This window comes from Carlito syrichta, unplaced genomic scaffold (genome assembly GCF_000164805.1).
Source record: "Carlito syrichta isolate Samal-C Ts95f unplaced genomic scaffold, Tarsius_syrichta-2.0.1 Scaffold305409, whole genome shotgun sequence".
In the NCBI taxonomy this organism is placed as follows: Eukaryota; Metazoa; Chordata; class Mammalia; order Primates; family Tarsiidae; genus Carlito; species Carlito syrichta.
Window position 1 is genome coordinate 231,213 of NW_007249505.1, and position 17,974 is coordinate 249,186.

Sequence of the window (17,974 nt, forward strand, 5' to 3'; positions counted from 1 at the left end):
CTCCATCCCCATCTCTACCCCTGCCCAACCATCATCATCACCATCTCTTCGCCCAGCCCTCAAACACTCCCTGTGCCCTGATGTGTTTTTATCCTGGAATCTCCAGAACCTGCCCAGCACTTCACACCAAGGAAGCACAAGAAGAGAGTAACTCACCATCAGGTGCCCAGAAGAACAATCTCCTCACTGACTGCCTGCTGAGTTTTTGCAAGGCCATGGTGGCAAGCCAACTTGGCTTAAGTACACATTTATGTTACATACAGAATTCCTAAAAAGCAATCCACAGATGGCCATCATACCTGATTTCACAAAATCATTAATATTTGGACAGAATCCTGGTCTCTCCCACTCACAGGCCAGACTCTTCTATGAGGAGAGCACGTTCCTCAAGCTAAATGCTCCTCAACCGTTACCAAGTTTTCTTGTCTTCGTTAATGTTTACTTTTCACAAGGAAGCTCTTTATTACTTTTTCCCCAGAACAGTTCTTATAGAGATAACTTCAAGTAAAGAATCACCAGGCTGCACAACAGACACTGGCCAGGCCACCAGGCCCCTTGGCCACACCTGCCCCTGACCTTGTCCATATATCTCTGGGCCATACCAGCCTCCTGCCATATCCCAGACACAGCCTCACCAGTGAGCAACTCAAGATGCCTCAGCAAAATAGATCATGGGCCTTCAAGACATCACATGTAGTCAGACACACAAAAGCAGGACATGTGTGAGAGTGTCATATCTCTCATGTGGCTCTATCTCCTACTATGTGCTTCTCACATGGGTGGAGCACAGAACGCCAGGAATGTATGAAGCGATGTCAAGCAGGCTACCTCTCACAGGTGTGAGAGCTCAATTAAATTAGACACCTCTTCCCAAACCTCTCACATACACTAACATTTTTTTTGAAACTTGAAGAATCCATGACTGCATGTATTAAATTTTGCCATCTCCCACCAAAGTCATACTTTGAAGCCCTAACCCCCAATGCGACTGTACTGCAGAATCGGCATGTAAGGAGGTAATTAAGGTTAAATAAGATCATCGGGTTGGGCCCTGATCCGACAGGACTAGTGCCCTTACAGGAAAAGAGAGAAACTCCAGGAATGTGCCCAGGGGAAAGATCACACAAAGACACAGTGAGCAGGCACCATTGCAAGCCACGGAGAGAAGCCTCAGAAGAAACCAATGTGCTGACACTCAGATCTTGGACTTCCAGGCTTCAGAACTGTGAGACAACACACGTCTGTTGCTCAGGCTGTCCGGCCCGTGGTGTTCTATTACAGCCGTCTGAGTGGACTAGGATAGTGGCTAGCACCTGAGTAACAGGATGCACAGCACTTCAGACAAGGGATCATCTCAAGGCCAGAACTTCTTCCTGCTGGGTCCTGGCCACACAGAGCCAAGGAGGCTTCTCTCTGCATCTCCAGACAGGACTGCTGGCACATCAGAAGAAGGCCAAGGGCAGAGCATGGAGCACAAGGCCACAGAAGAGCACAGCACACAATGCATCACGGATTGAGGAAGGAGTCCACACCGTGTTCTTTACAGTCTTACTGGAAAAATTAATTCAAATTGGGTTTTGTCTAAGTACCCCCTCGTGGACTGAAACCTGGAGAAAGGATCATAAACAAAGTATACTGACAAATGACAGACTAGTGAGCCGCAAGGAGCTGTCCGGTGCGGTGCTCTGGGGACCGAGTCTTATTTCACATCTTCATTAGTGATCTGGAAGGAGCTGTAAACAGCACATTAATTAAATTTCCAGATGATACTAAATTTGGAGTTGCTACAGAAAGTCAATGAGGACGGAGAAATGATACAAATGGGATCCAAAGAGGTTAGTTAGGAATATAGCAAACAATACAGGATTCCATCTCAAAAAGGAAGCTAATCAAAACACTTTCCCAGTATTCTGGAACTACATCTAGTTTCTGTAGAACAGCTGTACTAAAACATGCAGATGCCCCTCACTGTCTGAACTCTCTTCCTATTTGAGTTCTCCATATCCTAAGTCAGGACTCTGACAGACTCAGCAATCCTCGGATGTGTCTCTGGGAATCAGAATTCTCCTTACCTACTGTTGAAAATTCAGAAGCCAAACTAGATTCTAGCAACATGGTACACCTCAGTTCTCAAGCTTCAATCCAAACTCAAGAGGGGTGCTCAGATATACAAACATCTTTGCATTCATCTGCGACCTGTCCTGCTGAGTTTGGAATGACAGGAAGTCCTGGTGTAGTAAGTTTACAAAGACAATCATGAGACTCCAAGCCTATAGGAAGAACGCCAAGGGAGTCTATGATGTCCCCAGAAAAGACAAGACAGAAAAGACACTTGGAACTTACCCAAGCAACAAAATATTTGGGCTTATAAAATTTAGTTCACTTCTAGAGAGATAAGGGAGACAAGAGTTTAGGATCTTTAATTTCATTGTCCTCTAAACTCTAATATTGGAACATGATTACAAATCTCACTTAGAAGGAACAATGATATCTCCATCCTTCATAACAAAAACCAATAAGAAGAAAATATTTTAGTAACAAGGCATATTTACAACATTTTTGCCTCAGAAGCAACACCCCTGAAGCCTTATTCCTGCAGGTCAATAGCACTGGAAGTGAGCTGCACACACCTAACTTGTGCTGCTGGCCCGGTAATTTCTTGAACAATGCCTTCATGGGGAAAATGCAAATAGGAACAGATGATTAAACTAGAGCATTTATTCCACAAAGCATTTATTCCAGTGCCTGGTATATGAACATTCAATGGGAGGTGTCATTGTCATCATCCTTGTCATCATCATCATCATCTCATTTTCTCATGTGGGAGACAAGGATGATGAAAATGATGAAAGCCAAAAAATCAATGACTTGCCCCAGGACCCAATACTTGCAACTATGTTGAAGCCTGAACTTAGGTCTTCTGATGTTTCCTCATGACCCTCCAGGCCTCCAAGCACGGGCTAAAACCCAGACCATTTGTCCCACAGTGTCTGTGTGCTCTTCCTCCCTCCTGTGGGAGGACACTGCACCCTGCATGCTCTGGGTCCACACAAAGCTTCCTCTTCTTTCACTGAGGTCGGCGGGCAAATTGAGAATTCATTTCTCTTTGCTAGGCTATGTTCTATCTATCACTAACAAATAAACTACAAATTAGGACAGGCAGCAACAAAATGTACAGTTTGCAGGAAATAAGATTTAGCATTTCATACTTTAAAGAAAGTATCATTGAATTGAAATAATCACTTGTACCCTAAAATCACAACCAACAGAACTTGGGTGGACTAATACTTTATGCAGCTTTCCTATCTCTCAGCAAACAGAGTGACCCCAGTGAGTTTTTCCATATGAATCCCAAGTCAAAAAGGACCCAAAGGAACATGCCTTCTAAAGTCTACTCAACAGACACATTTGACTTCAGATCTGCCTGGACTTACACCTCCAAGAAGAATCCTCTTTGGCTGACAACTTGGCTGGCACACAGCCATTCCAGAGAATACAGAGCAACCAACTCTATTCTTGTTAGTCTTAAAAAAAATTAAAGCCCACAAAATATTTAAGTTTTCATTTCAAAACATATTTTATTTGGTGCGGTGTGAAAATTAAAGATAGGTGCTGGCACTGTCAAGATGCTTTTATGTAAAATATTGGAATAGGGCAAAAGGAGGCTCTGACCAAAGCATGCTGCCAGACAGGATAACAACGTGACACCACGAGCCTCCCAACCAAGAGAACAGTTCCCTACTGGTGATTTTTTATTTCTTTCTCTTTCCAAGGTGCTATTTCTTGGCGCCAAGATAATGATAAAATTTAACTCTCACCTTTCCTAGCTGAGCACCTACACCCTGAAAAAAGCAAAGCATTCAACCTTTTAACATCTGCACAGAAACTATAAAGTAAACTTTCACCAGAGACATGTAGCCAGGATGCTTTGGGAATAACAGCATCTTATATGTAGAAAAGTGCCCTCTGGTTTCCTTCTGTAATTAAGCACACCACTTGACAATAATTCTGGTGGATTGTAATCTCTCTCCCTGCCTCTCACAAACTCCATTTTTTCAAAGGAACCTCAATCATTTCATCTCAGAATTCTGGTTTCACAAAGAGAAGCCTTAAAATATTCCTTTCCAGGGAAAACCCACTTCTTTGCTTAGCTTATTTTCACAAAGCAAAGTAACCATTTAAGCTCAAAAATGCAATTTTCATCTAATTTGGTGTGGAGATAAATGGGAAACTGTGGCTTTAAACAAAAACAACTGTATCTATGCTGCAATCAGAGAACCTCAGGATCTTGAAGCTATAAGAAATCTCAGGAGCCATCTAGTCCAGCACCTTCTTTCTGCAACTTAAAAAGGACACCCATCCACCAGGTGAGCAGCTCAGACACTACTCTCAAAGTCATCTCACAAAGACGCTGGGTCCCACTGAACAGAAGGCATACTCATTCATCTACTTCTGGGCAGTGAAAATCTCTACCAAGGCCGCCATGTCACCAAAGGCCACGTGAGTTCAAATGATACAGGTTGCTCATAAAAATTAAGGGTCTTACAGCCAATTATCTATATAATCTTACCCCAGGGGTTTGTGGTAAGTTCCACCCTCACTTCATGGGAAGAGGTCCAAAGACCCAGCCACAGGATAGTCCACTGTGGGGCAAGATTCTGAAATCCACTATTCCCAGGAAGGTCAGAACAGCCGCATGGCCTTCTGCAGTGCCTCAGCTTTAGGACTGAGCGATTTCAGGCAGTTTCCACAGCACAGAAAGGATCATAAAGCAGCGTTTGAACCACATGAACTGACCAAACTCACCATGGGCAGCATCTCTCTTGTTGACCCCATTTCACCATGGGTGCCTGGAGTCTGGTACTGTCTTCCCCTTGCTCTGAGGACTTAGTATAATGTCTCAATCACAACAGGATCTCAAAAACTTTTCAAAAATCTAAATGACAATGGACGTCTAAAGCAGGAATCAGAAAACAGTCTTAGCTAGCCATAACAGAGACTAAGCTTCATTTACACAGAAGGCAAAAATGGAACCTCAAAAGTTCAAGTGTGAGAGGTCACAGTATTGGTTTTAGGGAAAACTTAACTTTCCTAAGTCCGAGTCCCATGGCCTTTCTTGATGCAGCACTGATGCTGGCTGCACTAACGTGGTGCTCAACCTTAGGGCGAATTAGTGACTTTTAAAGCCCCCTCATGTGGTATATGACTTCGACTGAACATAGAGGTTGCATGGCACAGTTAGGAGTACAGCCTGGGACCACAGTCCAAGGCCAAAATCCCAAATCTGCCCTACCGCTGGACATGCGACCTTGAGAAGGCCACTTAGCCTTACTCTGTTCCTTCATCAGTAAAGTGGTAACTCAAGGAGCCAGTGCTCACTAGGTGCTTAAAGCACAGCCTGACGCCATCAGCACTCAGGATGTCAGCCACCTTTGCTCCTGCTGTCACTGATAAGAGTGGGGATAATTAGGCTATGATGCTCTTTATTAGCTTAAATGCAAGTCATTTTTGTCACCACACCAAATGTATAAACTAAAGGCGACAAACATCTCTGGCTCTTTCTGAAGATTCAGAAATTGGTAGATTAGCTAATCTTATATCACAGTTTTTTTCTATGTTTAAAAACAACAAAGCCTAGTCATTGAAGAGAATAGATAACCTCTCAGAATAATAAAAATTATAAAATTCCATTCCATTTTTGCACACATTCCATATAGACATGTCAGAAAGCCTAAAATTAAAAGGTTTAGGCCTAGGAAATGGCACCCTGGGTCACCAAGGGTGATGTGGAAATGACATTAGCCTCAATGGTGGGAAACTGACTCCAAATTCCTGGCTTCTCAATACCCCTGGGACACCCACAAAGGTACCTATGAGCTTCCTCATCCATCTGTATCTTCTGTCTGCTTCTAGAGGAGGGGAAGAATTCCTTCACCTTCATTCTGCATTTTCTCCCTGGAGCCCCAGGGCATGGGTCCCGTGATGGATGAGGGACATCAGCCAGTGTTCACCTGTTCCCAGCCTCCATGAAACTGGCTCACATAATCAGCCTCCTTCATGGTGGGGTATGTTTAAAGTTCATCCTTACAAAGGAGATGTGCCATCTGTGAGAGAGTCTGGTACCTAAGATGATAAGACATGCAGACATCCAGGGCACAGTCCCTGAATGGGCAGCCCGGGTTTGAACTGGGCCTCCACCACTGGTCCCCACACCAAGGCATGTCACGTAACCTCTATAATCTTCCATTTTCTCATCTGAAAGATTGGAATTACTGACAGTATCTGCCTTTAGTATTGCGAGGATTCAAGGAATCAACCCGAGTAAGCTGCTCAGCACAGTCCTTGCCCATAGAAAGTGCTCGACACTGCTGGCTGAGGCACAGTTGCCCCTGATGCTGTTTTGCTGCAGTACACAGTAAGTGCTATCCTGAAGCTCTCATTAGGTTCAGAGCCAAAGCACAGATACATAAGAAAACTAAACTAACAGAACCTGTGTCAAAGCAACAACAGGACAAGGCAACAATGTAAGAAATTACAGGCCAGGCGTGATGGCTCAGCCTGCAATCCCAGCACTTTGGGAGGCCGAGGTCAGAGGACTGCCTGAGCCCAGGAATTCGAGACCAGCCTGGGCAACTTGGTGAGAGCTTGTCTCTACAATAAATCACAAAAACTAGTCAGGTGTGGTGGCGTGCGTCTGTAGTTCCAGCTACTAGGAAGGCTGAGGTGGAAGGATCGCCTGAGCCCAGTAGGTCAAGGCTGCAGTGGCCATTGACCGTGTCACTACACTCCAGCCTGGGTGATGGAGTAAGACTCTAACTCAAAAAAAAAAAAAAATTACATAATAAATGCATAAGCCAAAAAATACTGCAATTCTCAAAGCATTTCATGTATATGACCTTCCTATGAATCCCAAAAAAGTCTAAAGTAGTTAAGGCAGACAATTCCTCCCATTTTATAGATGAGAAAATTGAGGCTGAGACTAGTAGCAACTTGTCCCCGGGCACTGCGCTGAACATGTGGCCATATGGAAACCTGAAGCGGGTCCCTGGTCCCTCTAGACCTGGACCCTCCCATTTAGAGCTTACTACCTCTGGGAACATGGCTAAAGACCCCCTGCAAGAGACACACAGCAATGCTTGTGATGAGCATCACGCATAACTGTGGGTGTTCTTGGAATGCATTCTAGCTTCACCAGCACCTTGAGGGGCAGTGACCCCAGATAGATATATGATCTCTGTTCATACTGAGGCTTTCCACATGTCTCAAATATTCTTCCTCATGACACTATCCTCCAGGCTGGAATTCTGGGCCATGGCCACCCACAGACCCAATATCTTCTAGGCAGCTGTTTGCACCTCTTGCGAATTCTTCCCTTGGATGTCAGTTCAAGCTCAGGGCAGGCAGGCAACTTGTGCAGCCTTCTGCAGCTCACAGCACCCTCACCTGCTACCTATTAGCCCACTCATTCACGCATGTTGTGGGCATCTTCTGAGAGCTGACAACTCCGACACTGCACTGGACATTATTTGTCCATGAAGCACTTCATGGCCTCTTCTTGCTATAACCACCAGTTACTCTTGCATCCTCCTGGATATGGGGAATGACTCCTATCAGAACGTCCTTGACTTTCTGATTGATGGAATGACACAGCACAAGGGAGACTCACCAGAAGATCCCTGGAGTTCAGATTCGTGGGCACCTGGTCATGCCTGGCACAAGTGTACTCAGAGTGCATCAGCAGACTTCTGTGCTGGCCACCAACTTCTGTGCCTTCTCCAACACCACCTCAGGAATAGGGGACTTGACCTTCATCAAGTCAGTGTCAGAGGCTCCTTGGTTTAAAAGGTTCATGTCTCATAAGAGCTGTAACAACCTAAAAAGCAGTGCCTCCAGGTTCCCACAAGGGGCAGGACCAGCCATAGGAACCACTACCCCAAGGAGGACCAAAGGATGACCATCCAGGAATTTAGAGTCAGAGTTCGGAGACCAAATGCGACTGGCCAATCAAGGGTCTCACCCTCTCCCCACCCCACATATATATATATATATATATATGAATATATATGTATATATGAATATTTTACACTCACACATACATAGAGGGTGCCAAAAAGTGTAAACACATTTTAAAAACCAAAAAAACTGTATTAAAATTGTAATACTCATTATACCCATAACAAGTCACACTTGGTAGATGGTTGCACCAGCCAGTTCTACTGTCCTGTCTGTAGCATGGTGATGCTAGCATTCATTTGATTAATGCCGTCTTTTGAGCGAATGTGTATACGTTGGCACCCCCAATATATATTTTACCATAAGCAATACTGCCTAGTAACATACTTGAACTCAGGCTTTCTCTGGTTCCCAGGGGAATAGAGCTAAAACTGCACCAAAAGAAGAAAGCTGCCCAATGGGAATGGCACAGCTCCAGGTTCACTACAATGCCAGAGTGTTAAAACCCGTCCAGCTGTCAACCCGGATCACCCAATATCCTGGTACGTGTCCCTAGTGTGACCTTACTCAGGCCTAGTGTGCAGAGCATGGTGATCCTCACAGGTTACAGTCAGAGGTGAATCTCCAGATGGTGAGAATTCGCCTACTGAAGAGAGATGCCCAAGTGATGAGGAGGTAGGGTCTTAAAAGAGGACCATCATCCTGCTCATTTTGGCTTTTTGGATTTGGAAAGGAAAATCAAGACAGGAAAATGATGCCAAGAACCTGGGGCAGGCCAATGTCCATTTGAGGAGTACCCAGTGTGAAAGGGCCCATTTTACCACAAAATCTTTCCTGTGAAACCCCAGCCCTCAATCCCTAGAAACAGAGCTTCTGTCCTTGTCTTCAGGGAGCCACAACAATGGCAAAGGAAAGAGGAAGCACATCCCAGTATGGCAAAGTCCTTAACGAACTGCTACGTGTTTGTATAACAGAATCTGGGGATCTCATCTGAAGGAACCCTTAGCAAGTCTCATGTTTTATTCATGAGATTCCTGTGCATTCTGCATTCTTCTTCGTAATATATTTACATTCTTTTCGGGTTATAAATAATGTTTTTATTATGTAAAATCAAATAAAATTGACACTACAGAAAGATGCACCACATTCATCCTTGGCTTCAAGCATCCCTGGCACTCTGCCACCTGCCCCGAGCCCCACTTGAGAAGCTGCCATCATCAAGGAGGACTCAGCAGTCAGCAGTGAGTATGATAGGCTCTTGAACAGATGTGAGGACTCCCGTGGGCTCTGCTGCTTGTGACGGGGCTCCTAAGGCCACAGGTCACCAGTGCAGAGAAGCCTGTGGCTGCACCAATGCCCACCTCTCCCGGCTGAAGCTGTGCTGGACCAGGCATGCGGCACACTCTGGACACTCGAAGCCCACTGTTCAGGCCCGCTCATACAACCCCTGGAGCCCTGTCTTTGTAGAGTACCGGAACCAAAGCTGAGATAAATCCACTCACAACAGCCTCATGTTTTCTCATTACTTTCTTTTAAATAATGGAATAATGGCATTCGCTTACTTGTGCCCATTTTACAGATGAAAACCCCAGCCGTGGCTTGACTGGATACGGAAAGCTAGGAACCAGCAGAGGGAAAAGCAGAGTACAGGTTTTCCAATGGTCAATCCTGGTGCCCTTTTGATTGCCCTGTACCCCTGTGAGACAGAGCCTCCCTGGCCTCTACTGCCCCACTCCCACTGTGCCCCCCGAGGAGGTAAAAAAAAAATTGGGAAAATAGCAGGCCTATTTTACACTTGGCTTCCCTTACTAATTTTTTGGTGCACTTTGTCAGTGGTTCTCACTAACTCACAACACACCTCCATGAGGTGTGTAAAGCAGTCCATGTGACCTGTGTGCAACAGAGGGAATAAGACAAAGAAAGGCCAAGGAATGTGTAAGACAAAGAAAGATCAAGACAAACATCTCCTCATTTCAGCACACTGTCTTCCCTTAGGATGCTTATCCCGATTAATCCAGCTGTTTGGTTGTCATTTTCCTAATTTTCCTTGGGACATCTCAGTACCCTCGTTCCCAAGAAAAGTTCGCTGTATCTTCTTAAATCTCACAGAGCTCCTTATTACAATATAATTTAAATTAGTCAATTCTGTCTGTCAGTGTTTTCTACGTAGCTATCATTTAGCAATATGGTTTATTGTCCAAACTGAGTCACGTTTCAGAGGAAGAGACACCAGGACAATAGGCATAAGCCACACTGCCTCTCCTCTGCAAGCCAGGGCACTCGACACACAGACAAATGACACACATCCAGGCCTTCCAGCCAGCAGGGGACAAGGCACGTGAACTTGGACGACAAACACGAAAATAAGCACTTTAGCAAATGGTCATGCACACGCACTGAGACAGAGCTGAGACCCCATCTGGGGCTGGGGAGGAGAGAGAGGCTTTCTGGAGGAGGTGACAGATATGCTGTATTTCTTTCTTTTTATTTTTAAATAAATTTTGTCTATATTTAAGGTATGCAACATGATGCTAGGAGAGACATATGGAAAGTAAAAAGGTTACTAGAGTGAAGCAGATTAACATATCCATCATCTCACAGCTATTCATTTTCTTGTCTTGTGGCAAGAGAAGTTATAATCTATTCATTAAGCAAAAATCCTGAATACGATACAGTATTAACACTAGTCCTCATGCTGTACAATAGATCTCTAGACCTGTTCAGCCTACATATCTGTTACTTGGTATCCTTTAACCAATATTGTCCCAACACCCCCTCCACACACACATATCTCAGTAACAACTGTTTTATTCTCTATTTCTGTATATATGACTTCTTTTGTTATTTAGATTCCACATATGAGGCTATCCTGTATCTCTAAGGGCAAAGAAGAGTTCACAATGTGAGGAAGGAGGGAGGGCAGGAAGGGGGCCGGAGAGGCAAAGAGAGGAATCGGGGCAGGGAGATGGCTCAAGTGAGCCATGGAGGGAGTTCCTGTGTTGGCACCAGTCCTGCAGACTCAGACCTCCCGGTCCAAACATCCTCTGTGCTCATAGCCCCTGACACAGCAGAGTACACCTGAAACATACCACTCTGGCCCACACTAAGACATCCCCTCCCTAAGGACCACTTTCATTAGGGGCGCTGCTGCTGCAGCCTGCTCAAAACATGTGGTCTACTGCATGCTAACAATCTTGGGTGCCAGCCTGTCTCCCTGGATCACAGCTACACCCACCCCAACCTAATGATCTCGAGGTGTCAATATGGCCTCCCTGGATCAGAGGTCCGTCCACCACACTCTAATGATCTTGGGGTGCTAGCCTGGTCTCCCCTATATCAGAGGTCTTAAACACGTCGATGAGGGTCCCCTCTCTGAGTTCCTGAGGTTTAGGAGTCAGGAACGTGATTCCATTCTTGCTTCTCTACAGAAACAGACTGCTCCAGGGAGAACACCATTAAATGCATTTACAGCCTCAACTAGACGCAAGGAGTTAGTCCAACGCTGCAAATGTGGTTTCCAAACAAGGTCTAGAAGCCTGTGAAAATATTTAGAGAACATCAAGAGAAGGGGATGAAGCTTCAAAAATGGCTTGTGTCAGTATAATGGATCAGGTTAGGACATGGCCACTGAGACAGGAGGGAGACATGAGAAGAACCAGAGTGAGGGGGGCACACAGAGCCAGGCCACTAGTGCCCTCTGCTGACATGAGGCATCACATGAAGTGTCAACAAAGAGTGAACAGAGGCAGGCGCGCACCATACACGGGTGAAACAGTGTGAAGAGAGGCAGGCATGCACCACACACAGGTGAGACAGCGTGAACAGAAGGAGGCGTGTACCACACACAGGTGAGACAGTGTGAACAGAGGCAGGCACACACACACACACACACACACACACAGAAGGCAATATGAGCAGATGCAGGCACACATGTGCAAGACAATGGGAATAGAGGCAGGCACCCACACATATGCACATGAGACAATGTGAACAGACTCAGGCACACACATGTGTGAGACAGTGTGAACAGAGGTAGACATGCACACGTGAGACAACATGAACCGAGGCAGACATGCACAGGTGAGACAACATGAACCAAGACAGACACACACGCATGGGAGAGAATGTGAACAGAGGTAGGTACACATATGCATGAGACAGTGTGAACAGAGGCAGACACACACACGAAAGACAGTGTGAACAGAGGCAGGCATACATCAGTAACACTGTGAGCAGAGACAGGTTCACACATATCCTAATTCAGAAAAATAAAAAACAAATTAAAGCAGCAAAGTGTTTTCTTTCAATTATTTAAGTTTATCTGAAACATGTTTTTTTTTCAATGAAACTTAAAAAAATTTGGATGAAAACAAGAGTCTAAATATGGGAAGTGAGAGATATATAAAAGTTTAAGTTCTATTGGGAGCACATTTTGAAGTGCAACCAAATTGGAGACAGAGGTAAATTTAAGTATCTGGCTTCAAAGGTAGAGACGGTGACAAGAAATACATATCATTTGTGTTAATTCCTTGAATTAAGGACCAGGTTTTTTTCAGATGGCAACAACACAGCCTCTCAGGAGTTCAGGTCCAATCAAGAGCTGAAGGCTTCACTTTTATCTGCAGTGTATGGAGGACACCCCCTCGGGAGGCCCACCTGCCAGCTACCCCTGTCCCCATCTCCAGGTCAGACCAGCAACTTGCTATCATGAGCCATTATTATTGAGATCTCACTTAGTACTCCCAAGTTTGTACTACATCACTGAGACAGCTTCTGCTCTGAATACAGTCTGGATTTTGCTTCCAGATGAATGTATTTTTCTGGTAAGACTCTCAGAAAGAAGAGCTAAAGTTATTTTTTAAATCCTCATCATCCATGTAAAAAGCATTCCACGAGTTTATTGTACATAACAACTCCCTTTCCTGCAACTTCAAGAACATACTCTTCACAGGTAATACCCGAAAAGGATCAGTGGCTGTTATAAATGCCTATCAATAATCTGTGACAATCAGTCTGCCACTTGCTCCTCACATTAATAGGGATTTAAACTAGGTTAGATGGGTATGCAATTTCACTAAAAAAAAGTTTGAATTTTTAGGATACTTTAATCTAATACAAACTTTCTACTCTCTTCTAAGACAGTGTGACAAGACCATCACTCTAGAAGACTTTTGCCTGGGAGTAACAGATACATAAGTTATGCAAGGAGAATTTGATCCTGCCTTTGTTAACTATGCCTTCAAAGAATAATAAAGGACACAGAGGAAGGTTTTCTCATCCACATCTTAAAAAAATTAATTGTGAGTTCATCTAATTTCCCATATTTCTTTTCCAGACCATTGTGATATTTATTCCAGCATGTGTGTGTATGTGCGTAAGAGTTCTACCATATCACAGACTTTCACAAATTTGTAGAGATTCGGCTTGTTGCAATAAGGATGTAACGTAAACACTGCTGTTTATGACAAACATCAATACCAACATTCCCAAAGAAAAGTAGAATCCTCCAAATGAATTGTTTCCAGACTTCTCCTTAGAGGCCACTTTTCTATGGTTCCTTTCTCCTTTCCTCCCCATAAGACCCATGGAAAAGAATTTCAGGATGCATGAAAAGAAGGATACAGCAAACAGCTTTAAAAGAGCTGTCCAACTGTCTGCTGGAATTTGGGCTCTCCCATAGACTCATGCAATGGTCCTACAATTTGTCCACTTGGTCCACCTGTGGTCTTACTTCCTATATGCTGTCCACCCCTGCCGCCTACCAGGTGTGTGCCTAAGACACATCTCACAGGCCTCAGTCTCTTCACTGAAAAATGCTACATATCACGCAAACTAATCAAAGTATAAAGAAGAGGCCGCCAAACAGCAGAGATACAAGAAAACACATTTGGGATCACCAAGGACAGCAGACAATGAGAGTTTCTTTAGAAATACATCCTGATAAATAAGCACAACAGGGAAAAATACACAATAAACACCTGCAAGAAGCCTTCCACCAGCCCAGGCAATAATAAGTTAAAAGCAAGACACAAGAAAACACTACAGGAAGACAAAGGATAAAGTACAACTCCGGTCTTTACAAAAAGATTTGTTACAATGGTGACAACTTAAGGAATACATTTTAATCCATGACTGTGGTGCTTCTGGATTTAATTCATATTTCATTTATTGCAGCAGAAGCCTAGTGATTTATGAGCAAGCTAAGTGCAAAACACAGGGCACAAGTGTCTGTTGGAAAAACCTATTAAGTCCCTCTGAAACCTTTTCTGTATATCACGTCATGCACGGAAAGTTTAGATCTTCAACTGCAAACTTTTCTGGAGTAGAGTAGCTTGGTACCTAGCCCCATGAGAGTGACTGTTGCTGCAGGAGAATTGACGTAGATTAGGCACGACACCGTGACTGGCTTCAAAGGGCAAAGAGCCAAGGTGAAGCACAAGTCAAGCAGCTGCGCCGCTCCCTTCTGATCGGAGGAGGAACTCACAGCATTTCATGCTGGAAAACAGCCTTCAACATGGGATGGAAATCTTTCAGTCCTGCCTGTGGCAGAAACAAAATAGAATTCTTGGAACTTAGACATGAATGTTGTGAAACAAATTTGTCTTTCTTCCTAGAGAGATTGACAGATTAAGGAAATATTTAACAGAAGATCTGTGTTGCCTTCAAAGACTGGTAGAAGGAGTCAGTCTCTAAAAACCCTTGACTGGAAATTACAAGATTTAGGGTAACCTGAAAGAAGCATTCAACTTATGCCTGGGAATGACCAGAACAAGATTAACTAGTGCTTGACAATTGTATTAGTTTTCTGTTGCTGCTACAAATGACCAACAAATCTGGCAGCTTAGGTTAACATCCACTTGAAGCTTCTAGGAGAGCTGAGAGTGATCCCCAGCTGACAGCCGGCCAGAAAACGGGCACTCAGTCCTACAACCCCAGGAACTGAATTCTGCCAACAACTCTGAACTGCAGTCTGGCTGACACCTGGATGGCAGCCCTGAGACTCCATGTGAGGATCTTGAGAAGCCGCGTCTACGCATAACCCATGGGAACTAGGAGAGAAGGCGTGTGTGTTTTAAGCCGCTATGCCTGTGGTAATTCCGAGTGCAACACATAATGACTACGAAAGTGGGTGCTGTCACAACAAATGCATACAATGTGGGTGAAGCTCTGGATTCTGGCATTGGGTGCAGGCAGAAGGCTTTTGAGGAACATTAGAAAAAGCACAGATTGCCCAGAACAATCAGGAGGAAGGCAGCTCCTTACTACATGGGGCAGAAAGCTCGATGAGATTGTCCCCTACAGTGATGTGGAGACAGCTCTCGTGTGTGAGGTTGGTCCCATATACAGGGACTCATTTACCAGGGACGTGGGATGGGGCAAATGTGGGAGAAGAGAGACAGGAAAGCACTGTTAAGAAAACAGAACAGTGACTGGGTAACTTTGAAACTCAGCCTCTCGAGGTGGCAGAAGATGCTAACATTAAGAGACTGATTATCAGGACAGTGTGCCCCAGATGGAGGGGTGGCCACTCGACATTTTGTTGAAACCTCAGGAGGATCAAAAGGTCAGAGTGCAGTCACAGGAAAAGCCTTTCAAGAGGTCAAGGGAGCACCTCACAGGTCCTCAGTCAGACCAGAGTCTCAAGGGTGAAGGGTGAGGTCCCTCTGCCATCTCAGCAGGAGACAAGGTGGAGAAGAGATTCCCTTAAAAGATCTATAGTTTGGCTTACATCTAATGGAGTGAATCCCCATGAAATTCCCTGAAGACCCACAAGATCCTTAGAAATTTGTTTCGACTGAGACACTGTCAGATTGCACCAACAAGGACAGAGAGTAGACAAAACATAAGGAGGCTCTTGAACCCCAAACTTCTACAGGCAGGAAGGAGGTTAACAACCCAACCGAGCTGCATACATGTGCTACCTCCCAAGAAGAAAGAAAGATGACATGGAGGGTAGAGATGAGGTGGCTGTGAAGATAAAGTCATTACAGAAGAAACTTACACAGAACTCCATGGAAGCAGAGGCTAATCCAGAACTCTAGAAACAGGGCATCCCGGTGACCAGTCTAATACGCAAGCAGTGCGATCCTTATACAATAATATTTTAAAGCTAGGGTATGAAAGGGAAGATGAGAGTGAGTGCATCAAAAGTGTCTAAAAAGACATTTCAGCATGTGGAACAAATAAAGGAAACATTTTAGCAGCTCCTTACCAAAAAACACATCCAGCCTTGGCAACATAGCAAGAGCCTGCCACTATAAAAAAAAAATCAAAAAATTAGCCTGGCATGGTAGCTCACACCTGTAGTCCCAGCTACTAGGGAGGCCATGGCATAAGGATCACCTGAGTCCAGGAGGTCGAGGCTTCAGTGAGCTGTGATCATGCCACTGTACTCCAGCCTGGGCAACAGAGTGAGACCACAATTCCAAAAAAAAATTAAAAAAGAAAACATACACAAAGACTTTATTCTGGCTTACATTATATAGAGAGAGATAACATATTTTTCCCCAAAACCAGACTTTGGAAAGTAGTTATCGACAGTGATAGAACAAGGAGAACTGAAGAAGATTCGTCTCAGGCGTTGACACAAGCATCAATGTCCCACAGACTGCAGAGTCCAACAGCAGCTGGAAGAAGCCTATTTAAGCCATTACCAGACAAATCGCATGGGTGCACAAAACGGTCCTTAGCAAAGAGAATGGAAGGCAGTCACATACTCTCTTTACTACATGTGCGTCTAGACAAGCAGAAAGGCAAACCCCCACTCTTCTCCCAAGTGATGTGTCCGCCTTGCAAGAACCCCCACAGGATACTCCTGAAAGGTCAAAGTTCCTGGAACAGCTATGGTTTCAGCTTTGATTCTTAGGATCTTAGGATTATAATAATTTCTGCAAACATCTACTCACAAAAATGCTTCTCTGTGCATGCGATACCTCCACTAATGGTCAAATCTTATAAGTCACGCATCGACCCATTAGCAACGTAACCAGTCTTCTGTAATACCTATAGTCACCGAGAGTCTTAGAAAAGCTGCACTTACTTCTGTTGTAGCAGGTTGCCAGCACACCTTTGTCTGCAGGACTGGCACTAATGTGCCAGATCTCACCCGCTTGATGGAGGAGGACATTTTTATTTATAATGTTATTTTCATCATCAAAATCTATGATGTGGATCTATAAATACAAGAAAAGAGCAGATCAAGATCTCAGACACTTTCTTCAGTACCTTATTTAAACCTCATGATTACAAAGAACAATCAAACACATATTTCATGATAGATATATCTTTAATTAATTGTTATTATGCAAACAGTATGTACTTCTGTAATTTAATTCTTACTGGACTCCTCTCCAAAAACAAAGTATGAAATCCCGGTAGATTATTTTTAAGATTGCAGGTTATAGAACTGCCTTCTGGTTATATCCAGTCTTAAAGAAATAAGACATCAAATGCTCTGTACTCAAGTGGCTTTGAGGCTGGGCTATCGCTGGTGTCAGAGCCAAAGTTGCTCAGAGTTGTCCAAATCAGCAAGACCCTCCCAGTCTGCTATGTGACTGCCAGGGAGGGCAAGAGGTGGCAGGGCACTGCTGCCTAATTAGGTCTGGGACTGACTGTGGCCCACTCTGCAGTGGGCAGAACTCAACTCACACGTCAAAATGATTAAGGTGTGAAAGAGTGAGAAAGAACTATATATCAGAACATTTTTAACTTCTTAATAACAAATCCAACAGCCGTCAGTGCCTATCATCATATTTTTAATTGTAATAGTAGTACATTTTAGCCACTAAGTGAAAAAGTTAAATATGTTACCTCTATGCTTTTCAGGATAAATTTTCAGAAAAATTAAACTGATCTCACATTCAATCTCTTACCAATACTCAAATCAATGAGAAAACATAATTCTTCTTTTAAAAATAAATTTGTACTAAGAAAATATTCATGGATCTGCCCAAAGTGTTATATACAAGGATGTTCACTCTAGCATTGATTATTGTAATGAAAAATTAGAAGTCACTTAAAT

General features: G+C 44.0%; 1 protein-coding gene across 1 annotated transcript in view; it reads right to left on the reverse strand.

Moving 5' to 3' along the window:
- Nucleotides 1-17,974, reverse strand: part of EIPR1 (EARP complex and GARP complex interacting protein 1) — a 163,453-nt gene that overhangs the window by 116,021 nt on the left and 29,458 nt on the right. Inside the window, exon 3 of the mRNA XM_008061672.2 lies at nucleotides 16,994-17,126. Within this exon, the coding sequence (XP_008059863.1) occupies nucleotides 16,994-17,126 (133 nt within the window). The remainder of the gene's footprint in view (nucleotides 1-16,993; nucleotides 17,127-17,974) is intronic.